Source organism: Cicer arietinum, chromosome 4 (genome assembly GCF_000331145.2).
Source record: "Cicer arietinum cultivar CDC Frontier isolate Library 1 chromosome 4, Cicar.CDCFrontier_v2.0, whole genome shotgun sequence".
In the NCBI taxonomy this organism is placed as follows: domain Eukaryota; kingdom Viridiplantae; phylum Streptophyta; class Magnoliopsida; order Fabales; family Fabaceae; genus Cicer; species Cicer arietinum.
In genome coordinates this window covers 2,810,472-2,826,989 of record NC_021163.2, presented here as the reverse complement: position 1 = coordinate 2,826,989, position 16,518 = coordinate 2,810,472, and the positions used below count along the sequence as shown (strand labels likewise).

Genomic DNA, 16,518 nt, shown 5'->3' with positions numbered 1-16,518 from the left:
GACTCTTTTTATCAGCTTTCATTGTTCCACATCATTAGTCACCGATTGGCTAAATCGTCATTTTGTTAATATTACCGCAAAACTAAACGTATAAATACAAATTATCTTATCTGTAATTTAAATTATTATTGGTTCATAATAGTTGTTTGAGATATCATCAAACTTCCGCCGGCTTAGTTCAGGTGCATACATATCTATTTCAATTAATGCCAAATTATGCTTCGTCAATTTATTTTGATATATTTTTAGTGTAAATGAAATTTTAGTGTAACCAATTTCAACTCTACGAAAAATCATCAGCCAATGAATTTCAAAAGGCGCGAATGAAACTTAATTAAACCCTATTAGAGTTAACAACATTTAAAATTATATCATGTCAAATCTAGATTAAAAGAATTTACAGCAACCATTATTTTTTAATTAACTCATTTTATTATTTCTCTTGTTATATTGTTATTTTTTTATTAAATAAAATTTATTTAAAAATATACAAAAAATATTCTATTCACTTTAAAATATAAGAAAAATTTAATAAAAAATTGATTTCTATAGTTAGAATATGGACTGAATATATTAATTTATTTTTTCGAAATTTTATTACTAGTACTTCAATTCAACTCTTGCAATAGAAGGTTTATAACTTCCTTTGAAACGCGACAAGGAGTTTTTTACTAAGGCTATTTAATATAAGGGTGAGGAAAGTACAGCTGGAAACTGCATTGGTTGTTGCACCCATTTTAGATAGAGACGAAATTCAAAAATTAAAGAAAATGATTTTTCAAAAAATTAATGAAAAGGAAAAGATAACATATGCACGTTTACTGATGAGCAAAGTTGTCTTCAAGGATGATGATGGTAATCGGTATAATTTGACTCGAATATATTTTTAATATTTGTGTCTATGTCCCTATTCTAAAGGGGATATATCTCCACCCACATGTTTTATGAAGGAACATATTTATTATTCGTTGACATGTTTAGTAGATATACTTGATTATATTAGTTTATATACCCATGTTCAAACGCAATACAGGTAATCACTTCTGATATATATTAGTATCAACAGATAGGTCAACTGGATTGAAACGAAGGTCGAAGAATATAAGGATTTAACTTTAAATTTAGGTCGACGAAAAAATATTAATATAATAATTATTTATTAATTTTAGTTGTTTAATAAAAAAAACAATTACCAAAAGTCATGAAATTCTTTTTGAATAGATGATCTTAGTTATTCCATTTTTTTTTATTTTTCTTGAGAAAAGAAACAATTTTACAATTTTCTCCCTTCCTTTGAATCTAAATTTGTGATAATCATTCGATTTGTTCTTTGTAATTCAACTTGACACCGATTTTTATGACTTTTGTGGTCATCATATGGGCTGCAATATGATTTGCACGATTATCAATTTCAAAATTCAAAGATATCAATTTTCGTTTGTAGATAATGAATAATGAAAATTTGCTCTTCAGGCACTTTAATTTTGGTTGGTTTATGTTAGTGATTGTACAACTTTTTTAAAGCTTATTTGATAATTTAAAATTGAAGATAGTTTAAAATTTATGATTTGATTCTTTGAAGGTTTCATTGTTAATTACTCATTATTTTCTTTAATGATAAATTTCATTCATACTTCATTCTTTTTAGTTCGTTGTTAGTTTTGTATATATATATATATTTCTATCTTATGGCCGTTAACAATTTTTTTCATTTTCTATGTGTTTCTACTCTATTGTAGTTAAATATTTTTAATTCTCTGTAGGCTTCTATCATATGATAGTAAAGTAATTACCATTATTTGTGTTTCTATCTAATGATAGTTAGATATTTCTCATTCTCTTTTCCATCAAGAAAATTAGTATTTTGTGGTAGTCAAAAGTCGTCACAAAGCTACAAAAGCAGCCACAAATCATCAATTTTTTTTTCACAAAATTTATGGCAGTGTTTACCCTCACAAATTGATGTATTTTTTAAAGTTTGGAAAAGACTTTGTAAGGGCCTAAACCCTAACAAATTCTTGACGTTTTTTTTCTTCTTCTTATGGTCTTTTAGCATACACAAATCTTTTTAAAGTTTACTATAAATAAGTATTTTTCTTTGTAGTTTGTGCTTTCATCTTATAGTAGTTAAACTTTGTTTGCCATATTTGGTTTTCAAGATTGTCTGATCACAACTCAGTTGAAGTGAGTGTCATGGAAACAACAGAAAATTTCAAAGAGTCTAAAAATAGGTCGAAGATTTTGGCAATAGTTATACACTTTGACCAAGTCATAATCGAAGCATAGGGTGTAAAGAAAACTTAAAATTGGGACAGTATGAATGCCAATTGTCAAAGTCAAGCGAGCACAAACCATATCCAACAAAGTAACCATTTCATGTCATTTAGCAAATGTCTTTTCTTTCAAAGCGCGTCCTACGAATTCATGTCAGTCTCTCAACTATGCAATTGGCTTTTCAGCAACATCGTTCCACGCGGTTTTGCTTTGGTTTTATTCATTAGCATTCAACGGGTTAGGCCCACGCTGTTTACATATGCAAGAAAACTGAATACTACATGACAATGAAAAATATAAGAAAGTCTTGCATAGTGATAATTAAGTAGTGTATATTGTTGAAATAATTAAGGATCATTTTTGTATGGTCACTAGATTAAATATAATATCTTGGATACACTCACATAATATTAATTATATCTTTTATTCTTTTAATTATTTTTTTTAAAAATAGTTATACATTTTACTTTTTGTGAGTGTCTAAGACTTGTAAACATAGTTTTGTGACTTTGGAAGACTTGCTCTACAACTTCAATCTTTGGTAGAGTAATCTCACGGTATGTCTTGGACTGGGGCCTTATATTATTCATCGATAAGTTGATACCGTTATTGATGTAATTTTGGAGTAGATTGATTTCGGGGTAGTCATACTTTATCATTTTGGAGTTGAAACTTCATTTTGTTGGTTTTTCTTTGTGATTGGAATAATCGTTTATATTATACATTTTTTGGCTTTAAAGCAATAATTTTTTACTTTAGTTAAAATTCATTTTGTTTTTTAGATTAATTTTTATACACAAAAATTCTATATTAATTTTATTTTTTAAATTAATTTCTATACACAAAACACTTACACATGTATTAAATCACATATTTTGTTGTCTTTAACGTTTAGTTGAACTGAGAATTATGACATTATTACACTAAATACTTTTTGTGGTGATTCAGGTTCGAGGTCGGGATCTCAATTTGTGTGTGTGAGTTTATTAGTGGTGTTTGCCACTACATCTACATAGAAAAACACATAAGTTGCCACTTTGCATGTGTGATTTTATAAGTGGTTGTTAAGATTAAGAATTAATTGGAGAATTAACTAACTACTCTCAATTATGATTTCCTTTTCTTCAAACGATTACGTTGAGAAAAAACTTTATCCCTTAGTTATGGATTCTTTAACTACTCTAAAGAATGTTCAATACGATGTATCTGTGTTTAAGCTATCGAACTAAAATATGCATAAAGTAAATGATCTTATAGAAAGCTAGATAATGCGTAAGAAACTTGTTTGATTGATTGTGTCTAAAAAAATACAAGTAGTTGTACTTATATGCAAAACTAATTTCTACTAGTCATAAGTTGTGGCCTATAGAAATGTAGCCTTGTTAATGACATATGTAATGCATGATAACTCCTACTTAAGGCAATTCGTGGCGCCCCACATTTGCCTCATCTTCCTATCTTTGAAGCATATCTTGTTGGAAATATCCACACGTTCCTTTTTCCTAAGTTAAGCCTCCATGTCGGTTGTTAGTGGGACTATAATGTAAGCGCAATAGTGATGTTATCAAGTTCTACCGAGATTTGACTCATTCATATGCATTTGCGACATACGTAGACCTTTGTAGATTTGAGAAATACTTGACCGACTCTCTGCCAGCTACCATTAATTCGCCTAACCCCACTTCAGCTATTGGCAATTTGGCTGCTTGATGTTCTCCACTAGTAAATCCTTTATTTATAGTTGTAAAAAATATTCCCTCATGTGTTGCATTATCAGATAATTGATAGCTTATGAGATGATGTGAAGCAAACAATAATTGATACACGTGAACAATGTCATGATTGGACCGTAAAACAAAAAAATAGTGTTTATAAACTTTTTCTTGGCTTGCGAAAGGACGAAACTTAATAATACATGCTAATCTAATTACATTAACGGGTAACCTTGAGTATCTCAACTAAACAAGCACAATTCATCCATAATCATTGGATTATAAATAGCCTTGGACGATTGTTTCGATCTGCAATTACTACTCATTCTCTAACTTCTTTTTGGCTTCCTTACAAACATTTCCTTACGAACATTATTGCAATCTTTGTAATCTTATTTCTTCCCTTGAACCTTCCTTTCTTTATTTTTAATCGTGTTTTCCTCTAATTCACAAAACCTTAACCAAGACAAGGAAAAGATTCCTGGTGCGCTTCATGTTCTTCAAGATCATTTTACTCTATGCCCTTCCACTACTGATGTAACCACTGAACCCTTCTTTCTAGAACCCCTTAGCTCCAAACTACTATTGAATTGCGAGTGGTTTTGTGTCAATAGGAATCCTAACAAAGTCATAACACATACACGTTTAACCCCTTATTACCTAAGATGGCTTTTTAAGGTGGCTTCAACTAAAGAGCAAGAATAGAAACGATGGGACATTTAGGATATGATCCTGCATTCAAAGGTAGATGTGACCTTTAACATGAAACACCTATTTGGTCTCCTCGGCTATTGGTTACTAAGTGCTATTGCTTTTATTTTTCCTTGGGGTATTATGGCTGCTACCCTCCTTGATATGACTATCATTCTTGGCTTGCCCATATTTGGGGCTGAAGCTCCTACAACTCATGATGCCCCAATCCTTTCATAGGGATTTCATTTTTCAAGGTCCATTTCTAGCTATGCCTATTTTATAACACATTACGTTGCCACATCAAGTGAAGTCTTGGATGCAGAGCACAACGCTTTCTTGTTGTATTGGTTCAACAAGTTTTTTGTTTGTACTGGTTCCGTGGCAATCGTGAAAGAGCTGCAACTATATGTTGTTTTACATAAAACCAGGTCAAACATAGCTTAGGTTCTTTATTTCTTTCTTCCTTCTACCGTTATTTAAACATTATTCTAGATGCGGGAAATAAAATGTATAAAAACTATAAGTAGACCCATTTATGACTTGTTTGATTGTGTTTTATTTTTTAATTTTTAAAAACTATTTTATAAATAAATTTTAGAAAACTGTTTTTACAAACAAAATTTAAAAAAAACCTATTTGACAACTCTAATTTTTAAAACAGTTTTTGACTATAGAGTTAAAAAAACTGAAAAATAAAAAGTAAAATACTATTTATCTGTTTTGTTTTTTTTCGTTTTAAAAAGTATAATATTAAAAATAGTTTTACAAAATAATTTTTAAAGACAAGTAATCCAAACAAATTTTTTAGTTTTTAAATTTTTAAAAACTAAAATAGAGTTTTTGAGATGTGAATCAAAAGCCTTCAGTTTTAGTTTAGACTATATTTTCCTGAATTTTTTATTACCAATTTGATCTTCGACTTGATTCCTAACGAGGGACAAGTCTTGTGGAGGTGACTAATCCATCTTACGAGATAACTTATCCCCCCAAACTCAAGCTGTTGTGAACAAGAATTAGGCTAGGATCCTGACAGCCAGAGACCTACTATGTGGTCTGAAACCAAGGAGTAGGAACAAGATTTCAGTGGAGTACTACAACCCCCATAGCGTGGACAGACAGTTCGGACTTCTCCAACACAACCCCCTCAACTACGAGTCCACCATTCTTGACGCCAACATAAGTTTCAGTGATGAGGCCAAGTTCGATAAGGTTGCTTACATTAACTTCGAAAAGGTTTATTTCATGGCGGCATTTTCTAATCAACTTGGGGAATCCGACCCTTGTGCCAACTGGTGGTTTTCTATCCCAGAGGAATTCAAGAAAGAGTCTCCAACAGTGCATATTTCGCCTTATGATATGTAGCTCCAGCGACAATTCGACTCATACCATTAAACTCATCAACGTGCAACTAGCCAAAAGGATAATTTTGTAATTCATAATTCACCTTTTAGCTTGCCAATCCTATAACAATTTTTCCCTTAATTTCATTTTTGCGTTTCTCTTCATAAGCTAGACAATAATTGACTTGGAGGAAGAATACAACGAAAAATTAGTCCCCAAGAAAAGGAACAGACCATGTGGCAATCATATCAATGAACCGTCAGATCCCATGACTCTCAAAATCAGCCAAAGTCAATCAGCTGAAGCAACGTTGGCATTAGCCGACAAAAAGAAAAGAGCAAAGGTAATCCGTCGTCCTTAAAAGGTTATTTTCCCTCCGTTTTCAATTTTCCTTTTGGTCTTTTTCTTACTCTCTTTTCCCCAGTTCCAGAGAATGATGACGTCTTACCCTAATTCAGCACAAGAAACAGTTACGTGTGTGCGGTCTCCAGAGGACTAAGGCAACGCCAATGCCTAAATTACTAACTTGAATCACATTTAGCAACTAGATATATCGGGCTTTGACGCCTTTTTTATTTATCATGAAGAGCATAACATCACCAAAATAGAAGCATTGGTAGCCAAAATGAACTGGAGTATTGAAAACGCAAAATAGAAGTTTCACTTTCAGTAATATGAAGTTTAATATGCTTCAACCCACCTAAATATATGCAATTAAATGAAAAGAATCCATGGGTCACAATTAACAAAATTGGGTGCATTTAGATAAACAATCATTTCAATTTCAATTCTTCTAAAATCTCACATCCAGGTTATCTATAAACTAAACACTCTAGTGGACAACAACAACAACCTACAACGAAGCCACAGCAAAATATTAAATCTATAAACCCTACTTGATCACACAATTCCTCACCTCACATCTATGAAACGAAGAGAACCCACCAAATCCAACTCTGTGGCTGTGGCTCTATTACTCCCTTGTATTACTTCCTCCAACAGCATGTAGTGATTTCCAGATAGTAGTTCAGTGCTGTAGGTTGAAACCCAAAATGTCTTCAATGTTTCCTCTGCAAGGAATCCAAAATTGTTAGTCCTTGCCTTTACTGAAACAGTATAACTCAACCCACTAAATTGCATAATACATATTACATACAATAACACAGGATGTCAAAAGTAGTTAAAAGGAAAAGGGAATACATATTACATACAATAACACAAGATGTCAAAAGTAGTTAAAAGGAAAAGGGCACAGAGCTTGAAGCAAAATCACTTTTGCTTCCTAACTTTTGAATTAAAATTGTCAGACAACAATAAAGGAAAAGTGTACATCCGTTGAAGGAAGCAACTTTAATTTTCAAAAGTGTACATCTTAGAACTAGTTTTGATTTTTTCTATGATACATAGTTCAAAATAAGCTATGCATAACTGGTGTATGTAGTAAAAATTATTCATCACTAGAAATTGGTTTTGAGTGTGGCATGACAACTTTTAATAGACCAATAACGAAATCATACATGCATTTGGAAGATATGGATCCCAAAAAAACTATTTATTAGCTCAGATAACTTATGATTTTAATGAGCATCCATTAGGTTAGACAACATGAGGTCATCACATAGAATGATATATTCCTTAAATTTATATGGACATGCCTTTCGTTTCTTCAGCTTCCCATTTCTTTTGCTGCCATTTTTATAGGCCATTGCATGATCTCCAGTATTATCTTCAAAGGGTAATCCTTTGATTTCATCAAATAAACTGTCAGTTAGACCTTGCATCCTGGAAAATAACAAACACAAATGTAAGCGAATATATAAACAAGTAAACATGTCATGCTTTCATGACAGTAGAGATATCGGGCCTTCCCCATACCCATTTTTCACTTTCTTCAAGTACTTCTCTTTCTTCCTCTCCTCTTTCGTAAGAGGGATGCGCATGAACCCATCCACCTCCACCTTAGCACGCTTCTCCATTTTGCTAATATAATTATCCACTTCTCTGCTAGCTCCATCAAAATCTTTTATCTGCGTAGTAAGCAGCAAACATTAACTATTACATAAACTCGCTAAGTTGTTATGAACCCACACCCAAAATAAACTTATAATGTCACCTCTTCAGGTCTTTCTTCCATATCATTCATTAATGTCTTAATATAATTACTGTTCTGAGCTTGTTTCAGAATTTCTTTGTCTCTCCGGCTGGCATTTCTTTCTCCCTTAGAAGGTTTATCTAGATCCATAGATGTTGGGGCAAATCTAGGACCATGATACACACTATCACCATCCTATAGCAAAAATGAATTATGTTAGAGACAGACATTTAACTTTTGCATTTTGCATCATATTACCACACCACATATTTGCACTTGATATTATTAAATAAACTCACCTGAGCTGTTGGTTCTACTTTGCTAACAAGCATGTCGGGATTTGGACGATACTTCGATACGTCCTCACTCTTATTGGATGCAACTGGCTCCTTCTCACTGATATAATTCGTTGCATTTTCACTAGCTTTAATTAGTTTTTGGATTTGGTATTGTTGTTATTTGTCAATTGGACGAATCTATAGCAAATAGCACGATTTCACATACAGATTGTCTTATGTAAATATACAAAGGTGACACAATAAAACTGACCTTTTCTAAAAATAATCTTATCTCTACAATACTTTGAACAACAGGATGCTCTTCTATCAAATATCCCTTAGCCTTTCGCAACAAATAATAAACAAGGGATTGACAATAATTCAAAAGCAGCAAATTTTTAGCTTCAAGATAGCTGAACCCATCGGCTGCAATTTTGACTTTTCACCTGGTATAAGAGACATTCAAGTACACATTTAGAATCAACTTATTTATTGCTATCAAGATAAACTTATCAAACAATGAAATTCACTAATAACAGAAACAATTTATTGAAAATATCACCAATGTGAATATTCCAGAAATAATATGGTAGTACTAATGAAAACTAATAAGAAGCAAGTATCAATGAAAAATAGACAGGTTAACGACCAAACTATATAATAATTTAAAGTAATAACATTATGTACTTTTTTGTTAAACTAACAAGTATAAAGCGTTTAATCAATGTGCAAAATGAAGCTTGAAGAAAAAAAAATTATAACCTTGGTAGTAAAAGTTTGAATTTGAAGCCTAACAATATCAAGTCCTTCTTTCATTTCTTTCAACCATGCAGCAAGCTGAGATGCTTCTCTGCAAACACAGTAAACAAATTGAATGTTGAATTAACAAACCTAAATGTGCATTCTGAGAAACAAAAACTAAGCGGAAAATAATTGATGAATTCCTATAGCAAAAATGAATTATGTTAGAGACAGACATTTAACTTTTGCATTTTGCATCATATTACCACACCACATATTTGCACTTGATATTATTAAATAAACTCACCTGAGCTGTTGGTTCTACTTTGCTAACAAGCATGTCGGGATTTGGACGATACTTCGATACGTCCTCACTCTTATTGGATGCAACTGGCTCCTTCTCACTGATATAATTCGTTGCATTTTCACTAGCTTTAATTAGTTTTTGGATTTGGTATTGTTGTTATTTGTCAATTGGACGAATCTATAGCAAATAGCACGATTTCACATACAGATTGTCTTATGTAAATATACAAAGGTGACACAATAAAACTGACCTTTTCTAAAAATAATCTTATCTCTACAATACTTTGAACAACAGGATGCTCTTCTATCAAATATCCCTTAGCCTTTCGCAACAAATAATAAACAAGGGATTGACAATAATTCAAAAGCAGCAAATTTTTAGCTTCAAGATAGCTGAACCCATCGGCTGCAATTTTGACTTTTCACCTGGTATAAGAGACATTCAAGTACACATTTAGAATCAACTTATTTATTGCTATCAAGATAAACTTATCAAACAATGAAATTCACTAATAACAGAAACAATTTATTGAAAATATCACCAATGTGAATATTCCAGAAATAATATGGTAGTACTAATGAAAACTAATAAGAAGCAAGTATCAATGAAAAATAGACAGGTTAACGACCAAACTATATAATAATTTAAAGTAATAACATTATGTACTTTTTTGTTAAACTAACAAGTATAAAGCGTTTAATCAATGTGCAAAATGAAGCTTGAAGAAAAAAAAATTATAACCTTGGTAGTAAAAGTTTGAATTTGAAGCCTAACAATATCAAGTCCTTCTTTCATTTCTTTCAACCATGCAGCAAGCTGAGATGCTTCTCTGCAAACACAGTAAACAAATTGAATGTTGAATTAACAAACCTAAATGTGCATTCTGAGAAACAAAAACTAAGCGGAAAATAATTGATGAATATGTGAGCTTACTTTTCTGTGTAATTGTCATTATTGAAATGGTTTTCAGACTTCTCCATGACAGGGTCGGTCCTAAGAGTTTAGGTGCCCTGGACGAACTAAAAAAAGAAGTCTCGTGATCATTAGAATTGTTACCTCAATGTATTTTTTCTTGCAAAATCATTATCAATCAAAATTCTTTAAAAAATCATTTGCAATAAAAATCAAAATAAGACTATTTAATGTATCAGTAAAATTGGTAAACAACAAGAATAGAAACCGCATAGGAAGCATAAGGTAATAGCCAATATTTATTCAATATACATAAAACCATGAAGAAAATTATTTACCATAACAATAAGCAAAACAATCAACTCACAGCCCCTTGCTCTACAACTTATAATTATGCCAATCATTAAATCTGAGCGTAATATGTGTCATCAGACATGCAAACAGCATACAGAATAATGGATATAAACAATTTCAAAATGAATATCATTGTTCTCTTCGAAATAGAAACAACAAGCCACAGGAAAAGCACATGTACAAAGCCACAGGAAAAGCATGTGAGGGCATTGTATCAGAAGAGCATATATTTTTTCCTTTTAGAAAAAGAGGGATGAGCAATGAATTACAATTCAGGTATCGAGGGTGTTAGTGAGTACTCGAACCACTTCTTGTAGGTAACCTAAGTCTTTCACTGTCTGATCAAAGATGGAGAATGAATTACACTTCCAGTTTCGAGCGTGTTTGCCCTACCCACGCACCGTTTCACATCAGTAGCTATGGGTTTTCTAATCAGAGGGCTGGACTACCACGTTTCGAATGGGCTGATATAATAGAGACAGAAAATTATGTTTCATACTCCCACATTTGATCCTACTTTTAAAATTCTTCAAAAATCTAATTAATTTTATTATTTTTTATCTCACATAAATACAAAAAAAAATATATAGATTTTTTTTTTTCTAAAAATTTGATATAGAAATTAACATATCAAAATTTGAAATTTTTGGTATATAAGAAAGAAAAAAATTATGTAACATAAATTTCAAGTTGAAAAAAATATTTTAAAAATCAAAATTGTCGGTATGTAAAAAATAATTGAAAAAAAAATTTCATATCAGAAATTTCAAAAATTCAATTTTTGATATGTAAAAAAGTTAAAAAAGAAATTTGTATACTAAAATTTTCATAATTTTCGATATGTAAAAAAATTTTAGAAAAATGTCTCTTATCGAAAAGTTTAAAATTTCTAGTATATAAATAAACTAAAAAAATGTTTTACATATTAGAAATTTCAAAAACTCAAAATATCTGGTTTGTAAAAAACATAGATGTGGATAAAAAAATAATAGGCCAATTTTGTTTAAGTTTTTTTTTTAATTTTCTATAAAATATTTTTAGAAAAGTCATACAAAAATTGATAAAATATGGAATATGAAATTCAATTCTCTAGAGAAGAAGGTTTAGATGCTCAAAATTTTACTCCATACCACAAAATTACACATCAAATTATCCAAAGAAAATTTAAGATTTAAGTTTTTTGAAATAAATAGACTTCAAAAAATTTAAATTCTATTTCCAATAAAAACGTTGTTAAAAATCTTCTTGCTCGAAAATCTCTTTTATGATTTCTTAAATTACAAGAAATCTCTTTAAAGTTTGTTGGCTGTAACTTTTTTTTTAAGAAAAGTTAGTTTGATATATTTCGGAAAAATTCAAAATCTTCTTCAAACTTTATGGCTTTCGAGGTTTTTTGGGTTTTTTGAGTTTTTTGAGTTTGTTGGCTGTAACAGAATGCTATTCTGTAACTGCAATAGCCTCGACAGTAACAAGCTGACAGGTGTCAGAAATGAGCACAACTGTCACTAGTACTCAGCTAGCTGCATTCTGTTATTTGCTGTTAGATAAGCTATGCAAGTGTGATATTGTAACAAACCTGTGATGACCCTCATCCCACACTATAAATACCCAAACTTTCTTTCTAATGTTCTCGTTTCTCAATAGAATTTATCATTTGTGTTTCTTCTTTCCTTCTTGTTGGTTTGATTGAACTTGAGTCGTTTGGTAACTTTGTTGCTCTTGATATTTCTTTGAAGCGAGATCTCTCACTTCATGTTCCATCTTTTAAATTCGATTACAGATTTGTTTGTTTTATTTAAGAAAAAGTAGTATTTAAAATGATTGTAATAATAAGTATAATGAATAATATATACCACAAATTAAAACAATTAATTTCTAACTAAAAAAGTTAATTTATAATTAATATTTAATTAAAGTTGGGTAGTCCTTAGTTGGGTATAGGTGTCAAAATTAGGATTTGTTTGGCTTAGAGATAACATGAACCTGACACTGCTTTTTAATCTGAAAACATGATATCAAACTACAATGTATAATACTAAAATTCTTTTACAATACGAAGGGGAATTTTCTTTGATACGACAATAAAGTAAGTAGTATATATATTTAGATCAAAGAAAAATATCACTAACTCTTATAAATTACATGAATATAATGATTAAACAAACTCAAAATATTTAAGAATTTATACAAACTACTACAATTGTCATATGCGGGATTTAATATTCTCCATACATTACACATTTCATTCTTCACAAAATTATGATAGAGAAACATCTTTCAATAATTACAATTGCCACAAACAAAATTATGGCTAACTTTATAAGGAAGTATATCATTGGATATTAAGTATGCTTTCTAACAATAGAAAGTTTTATGGAGGCTTAAAATAAATTAACAGTACTATTAAAATATTTTTGTGTTTTCTTGTGAGGATAAGAGCACCATAAGCTAGATCTGATTGGCATAGAGCATGATAGGATAACTAAAAGAGAAGAAGTTCGACCTCAGTCCACTATTTGCATTTGACAATATTGTACAAGTTGCAACTTTGTTGTAAGGAATTTAGTGAAAGAAGATGAAAAGGAAATTATGCATTTAGCTGTCCCTGAAGGGTAGTTGCATTGTATTTTTACTTTGTAGTGAACAACGATAACACTTCTTCAAAACAAACTTTGGCCATGTTAAACGAACCAAACGTTACCAATCAAAACTATGTCCACCAGGTCATGCTTTAGCACCAAGAAATGCTTGCTGAAAGTGGGGGGAAAAAACAGAAATATTTTAAAATTCTAAAGAGATAGTGCCTATATAAATGTAAACACACAAGTCAAAATATTTTTATGCCTTTTCTTCCACCTAGATTTTTTTTAGTACAAATATTTTAACTAAATAAATTCATGCTATCCACAACTGTTTACTCAAAGATCTTAACAGCTAAATTTGTACACATTAAATGTCGAGAAAAAGGGATATCTCATATTTGAATTTGCACTCCAACATCAACGTATTAAACTTCCAACTACTTTATAAATTGTGTTTACAGTTCACTTATTTTTATTACTAAACAATAACTTTTATGATTTTATCATATTTTGGTATATTGTTTTTTTTTTATCATTTGTACTGAAAATCTTCAAGTTGTGGATTTAGGAAATCAAAATACCTTGAACTGTGTTGGAGTACTAATCTTAACTGTAGTTGTGCTTCCAAAGCTAAACTTAGGCTTTTTATCTAGAGGCTTCAATATTTGAAAAGAACACACAAGTGACTCATTAACTGTCATCATAGCACCAGCATTGTCAAATTCTCCACAGTAATTAGGCGCTGAAAAAATTGTTACAAGTTGTCTATTAGCAAAAAACTCATATCCATCTTCCACAACCTGCAACATGAAGAATTACAATCAGCAAAGCTTATAAAATACTTTATCGGAAATAAAATATAGACAAAAAATAGTATTAATTTGAAAAGTCGATGTCTAATAAAAAATTTAGACCAGATATGTTCACTTTTTAAATATCATTACAAATAACTTTTCAAATGTAGTATAAACATAAAATTAATTTGGACTCCAATTATGTTACAATTTCATATTTAAAGTGAATATGTAAATAACCTGATGAGCCCTGCAAATTAAATCAAGGTCATGCTTTTGAAGAAATTCTTTGACCCTATCAGCACCAAATGTATATGAAACCCCACGTTCACTTTCTCCCCAACCTTGAATATCACAACTAGGATCAGACCACAGGAGATCACATAATAAACCATTCTCAGGAACTTCGCACGGTCGTCGCAAATTCTTTATCTGATTTAAATTATGTAACTCAGGAGATAGTCCACCATGCATACAAATAATCTTTTCATCAATGAGAGCTGCCACGGGCAAACAGTTGAAACAATCTGTAAAAAGTTTCCATAGCTTCACATTGAATCTTCTTTTACATTCGTCGTAAAATCCATATATACGGTTTATTGAAGCACATTCATGGTTTCCCCTTAGAAGGAAAAAGTTTTTAGGATATTTTATTTTGTATGCTAGAAGAAGACATATTGTTTCTAGACTTTGCTTTCCGCGATCTACATAGTCACCTAGAAATAAATAATTCGAACGCGGAGGAAATCCGCCATATTCGAAAAGTCTCAGAAGGTCGGAGTATTGGCCATGGACATCTCCTGGCAACATAAAAGAAAATTAAACAATACATTAACATTAATCTTGAATTACAAGATATTAGCATAGGCCACAATAATAGAGATACAAATAATGTTCTCCCGTGATATTTCAAAGAAAGAATAGACAAAATTGAAAATCAAAAGTAGAGCAAGAAAGACTCAAATGCAAGCACAAAACTTCTATTATAAGATTTCTATGCAATTGAGATAATGATTTGTGTATAAATAAACCAAATGGAGATATAATAAATTTGATAAGACTTAGACTATGATAATTTCATTTGCATACTTTGTGTGTGATAAAATCCATCCTCAAAAGTTTTGTCTGGCTAAAGTCCCACTACTATGATAATGAAGTTTCTAGAAATTATCTTATTCTAATTGGAATAAACAAGAATTGTTCAGTCCATGGAGGGTATGATATTTATGCAATCTTACCAGCCAAAGGACAGAGCAGGATTTAGTAATCACAGAAGCTCTAATTGAAACATAGGTGTATAGAGTGTCTCAAAATTTATTACAAACATAACTGCTATAGTATTGAGAAACATAGAACAGCCCTACAAAAAGAGAAATAATTGAAAGAAAGATTGAATTAATTGTAATTAATTCAATAAAAAAAGTTGATTACAAAATTACAATGATTATACGATATATTTTTTTACAGTGAATATAATAAACTAAGTAATTTATAAGTAACTTCAATTATATCTATCATATAGCGTTCGAATTTCAATATTGTAGATGGATGACTATTACAATTTGTTAGAAACTGTTATGTTACAACACAAGAATAACAACTACGATTTAGACAGCATCGGCAACAATTTCATGAAATATAAATGTTTGCGGTCTAAAAACAATCGCAATTTAAAACTATAGTTTTAACGCTATTTCAGGTTTTGTATAGATATAAATGACACGATAAATATAAAAATTAACTAAGTGATAGAAAGATGGGATTGAAGAAGAAAGTATACCACAGATCTTAACAGGAGCCTCTAGTTTCAAGAGGTTGGGTTGGTTCAAGAAGATATCCTTGGAGACAAGACAAAGCTGTTTGATCTCTGTCTCTGAAAGATTGACTTGCTTCCCAGGTCTTCCTCTGACTTCGAGCAACTTATTGATGATACCTTCAAGAACCCCACGTTCCATTCTAATTCGTTTTTTTGATGTTTCAAAAGTCAAGCTTGCTTACTTATAAGGACAAACCAATAACAACAACAAAAGTTTGATGTTTTGTGATGAAGATCACTTCGAAAAACAAATATAAGTCAAATAACTAATTAGGGAGAGAGACTCTTTAATGTTGTTGTTATTAGAAGAGCATATAAAAAGTAGAAAAGTTGAAGTGAAGAATATATTCGAATGAATTTCAAATGTAAAAAGAAAAGAAGAGAAGAGAGTGGAAAGAATAAAGTCGTGAGTGCGTTGCGGTCCCCGGAATATTGATGGTACCCCAACATGGAAAAATAACGCGGTTCGAATCTTTAGAAATTGGCAAATGGCAATTGTTGTGCATGTGTCGTCATTCATCACTTTCTATTTTTTTCTTTTTCTTTTTTAAAACAAACTATAAATGCTATTATAAATTCACACACAAATACGATTTTGAACTCGAAACAAGACATTCATCTT

The 16,518-nt window shown here is 30.9% G+C and overlaps 2 protein-coding genes, 1 long non-coding RNA gene and 1 pseudogene across 4 annotated transcripts; 1 reads left to right on the top strand and 3 right to left on the bottom strand.

Annotated features, from left to right (window-relative positions):
* Positions 1-3,645: 3,645 nt before the first annotated feature.
* On the top strand, positions 3,646-7,601 carry LOC140920196 (uncharacterized). Its single transcript, XR_012162880.1, has 2 exons — positions 3,646-6,363; positions 6,445-7,601. It is a non-coding gene; the product is annotated as an uncharacterized lncRNA (long non-coding RNA).
* LOC140918650 (uncharacterized) lies at positions 6,763-9,277 on the bottom strand. Of its 2 annotated transcripts, none has more exons than XM_073368085.1 (7): positions 9,153-9,277; positions 8,662-8,836; positions 8,412-8,588; positions 8,134-8,307; positions 7,896-8,047; positions 7,676-7,802; positions 6,763-7,090 (listed from the first exon to the last, which is right to left on the bottom strand). In XM_073368085.1, exons 3-7 carry the CDS (start codon positions 8,442-8,444, stop codon positions 7,079-7,081), a joined length of 498 nt encoding a protein of 165 aa, XP_073224186.1. In that variant the 5' UTR covers positions 8,445-8,588; positions 8,662-8,836; positions 9,153-9,277; the 3' UTR covers positions 6,763-7,078. The 2 variants fall into 2 exon arrangements, with proteins under 2 accessions (XP_073224186.1, XP_073224187.1); XM_073368086.1 differs by having other exon boundaries at positions 8,412-8,508.
* A 62-nt stretch (positions 9,278-9,339) lies between these two features.
* LOC101489825 (uncharacterized) lies at positions 9,340-11,200 on the bottom strand (annotated as a pseudogene).
* Positions 11,201-12,859: 1,659 nt separating this feature from the next.
* On the bottom strand, positions 12,860-16,298 carry LOC101489508 (serine/threonine-protein phosphatase PP1). Its single transcript, XM_004495262.4, has 4 exons — positions 15,861-16,298; positions 14,321-14,880; positions 13,868-14,086; positions 12,860-13,455 (listed from the first exon to the last, which is right to left on the bottom strand). The coding sequence occupies exons 1-4, from the start codon at positions 16,033-16,035 to the stop codon at positions 13,429-13,431; spliced, it is 981 nt and encodes a 326-aa protein (XP_004495319.1). The 5' UTR covers positions 16,036-16,298; the 3' UTR covers positions 12,860-13,428.
* Positions 16,299-16,518: the final 220 nt, after the last annotated feature.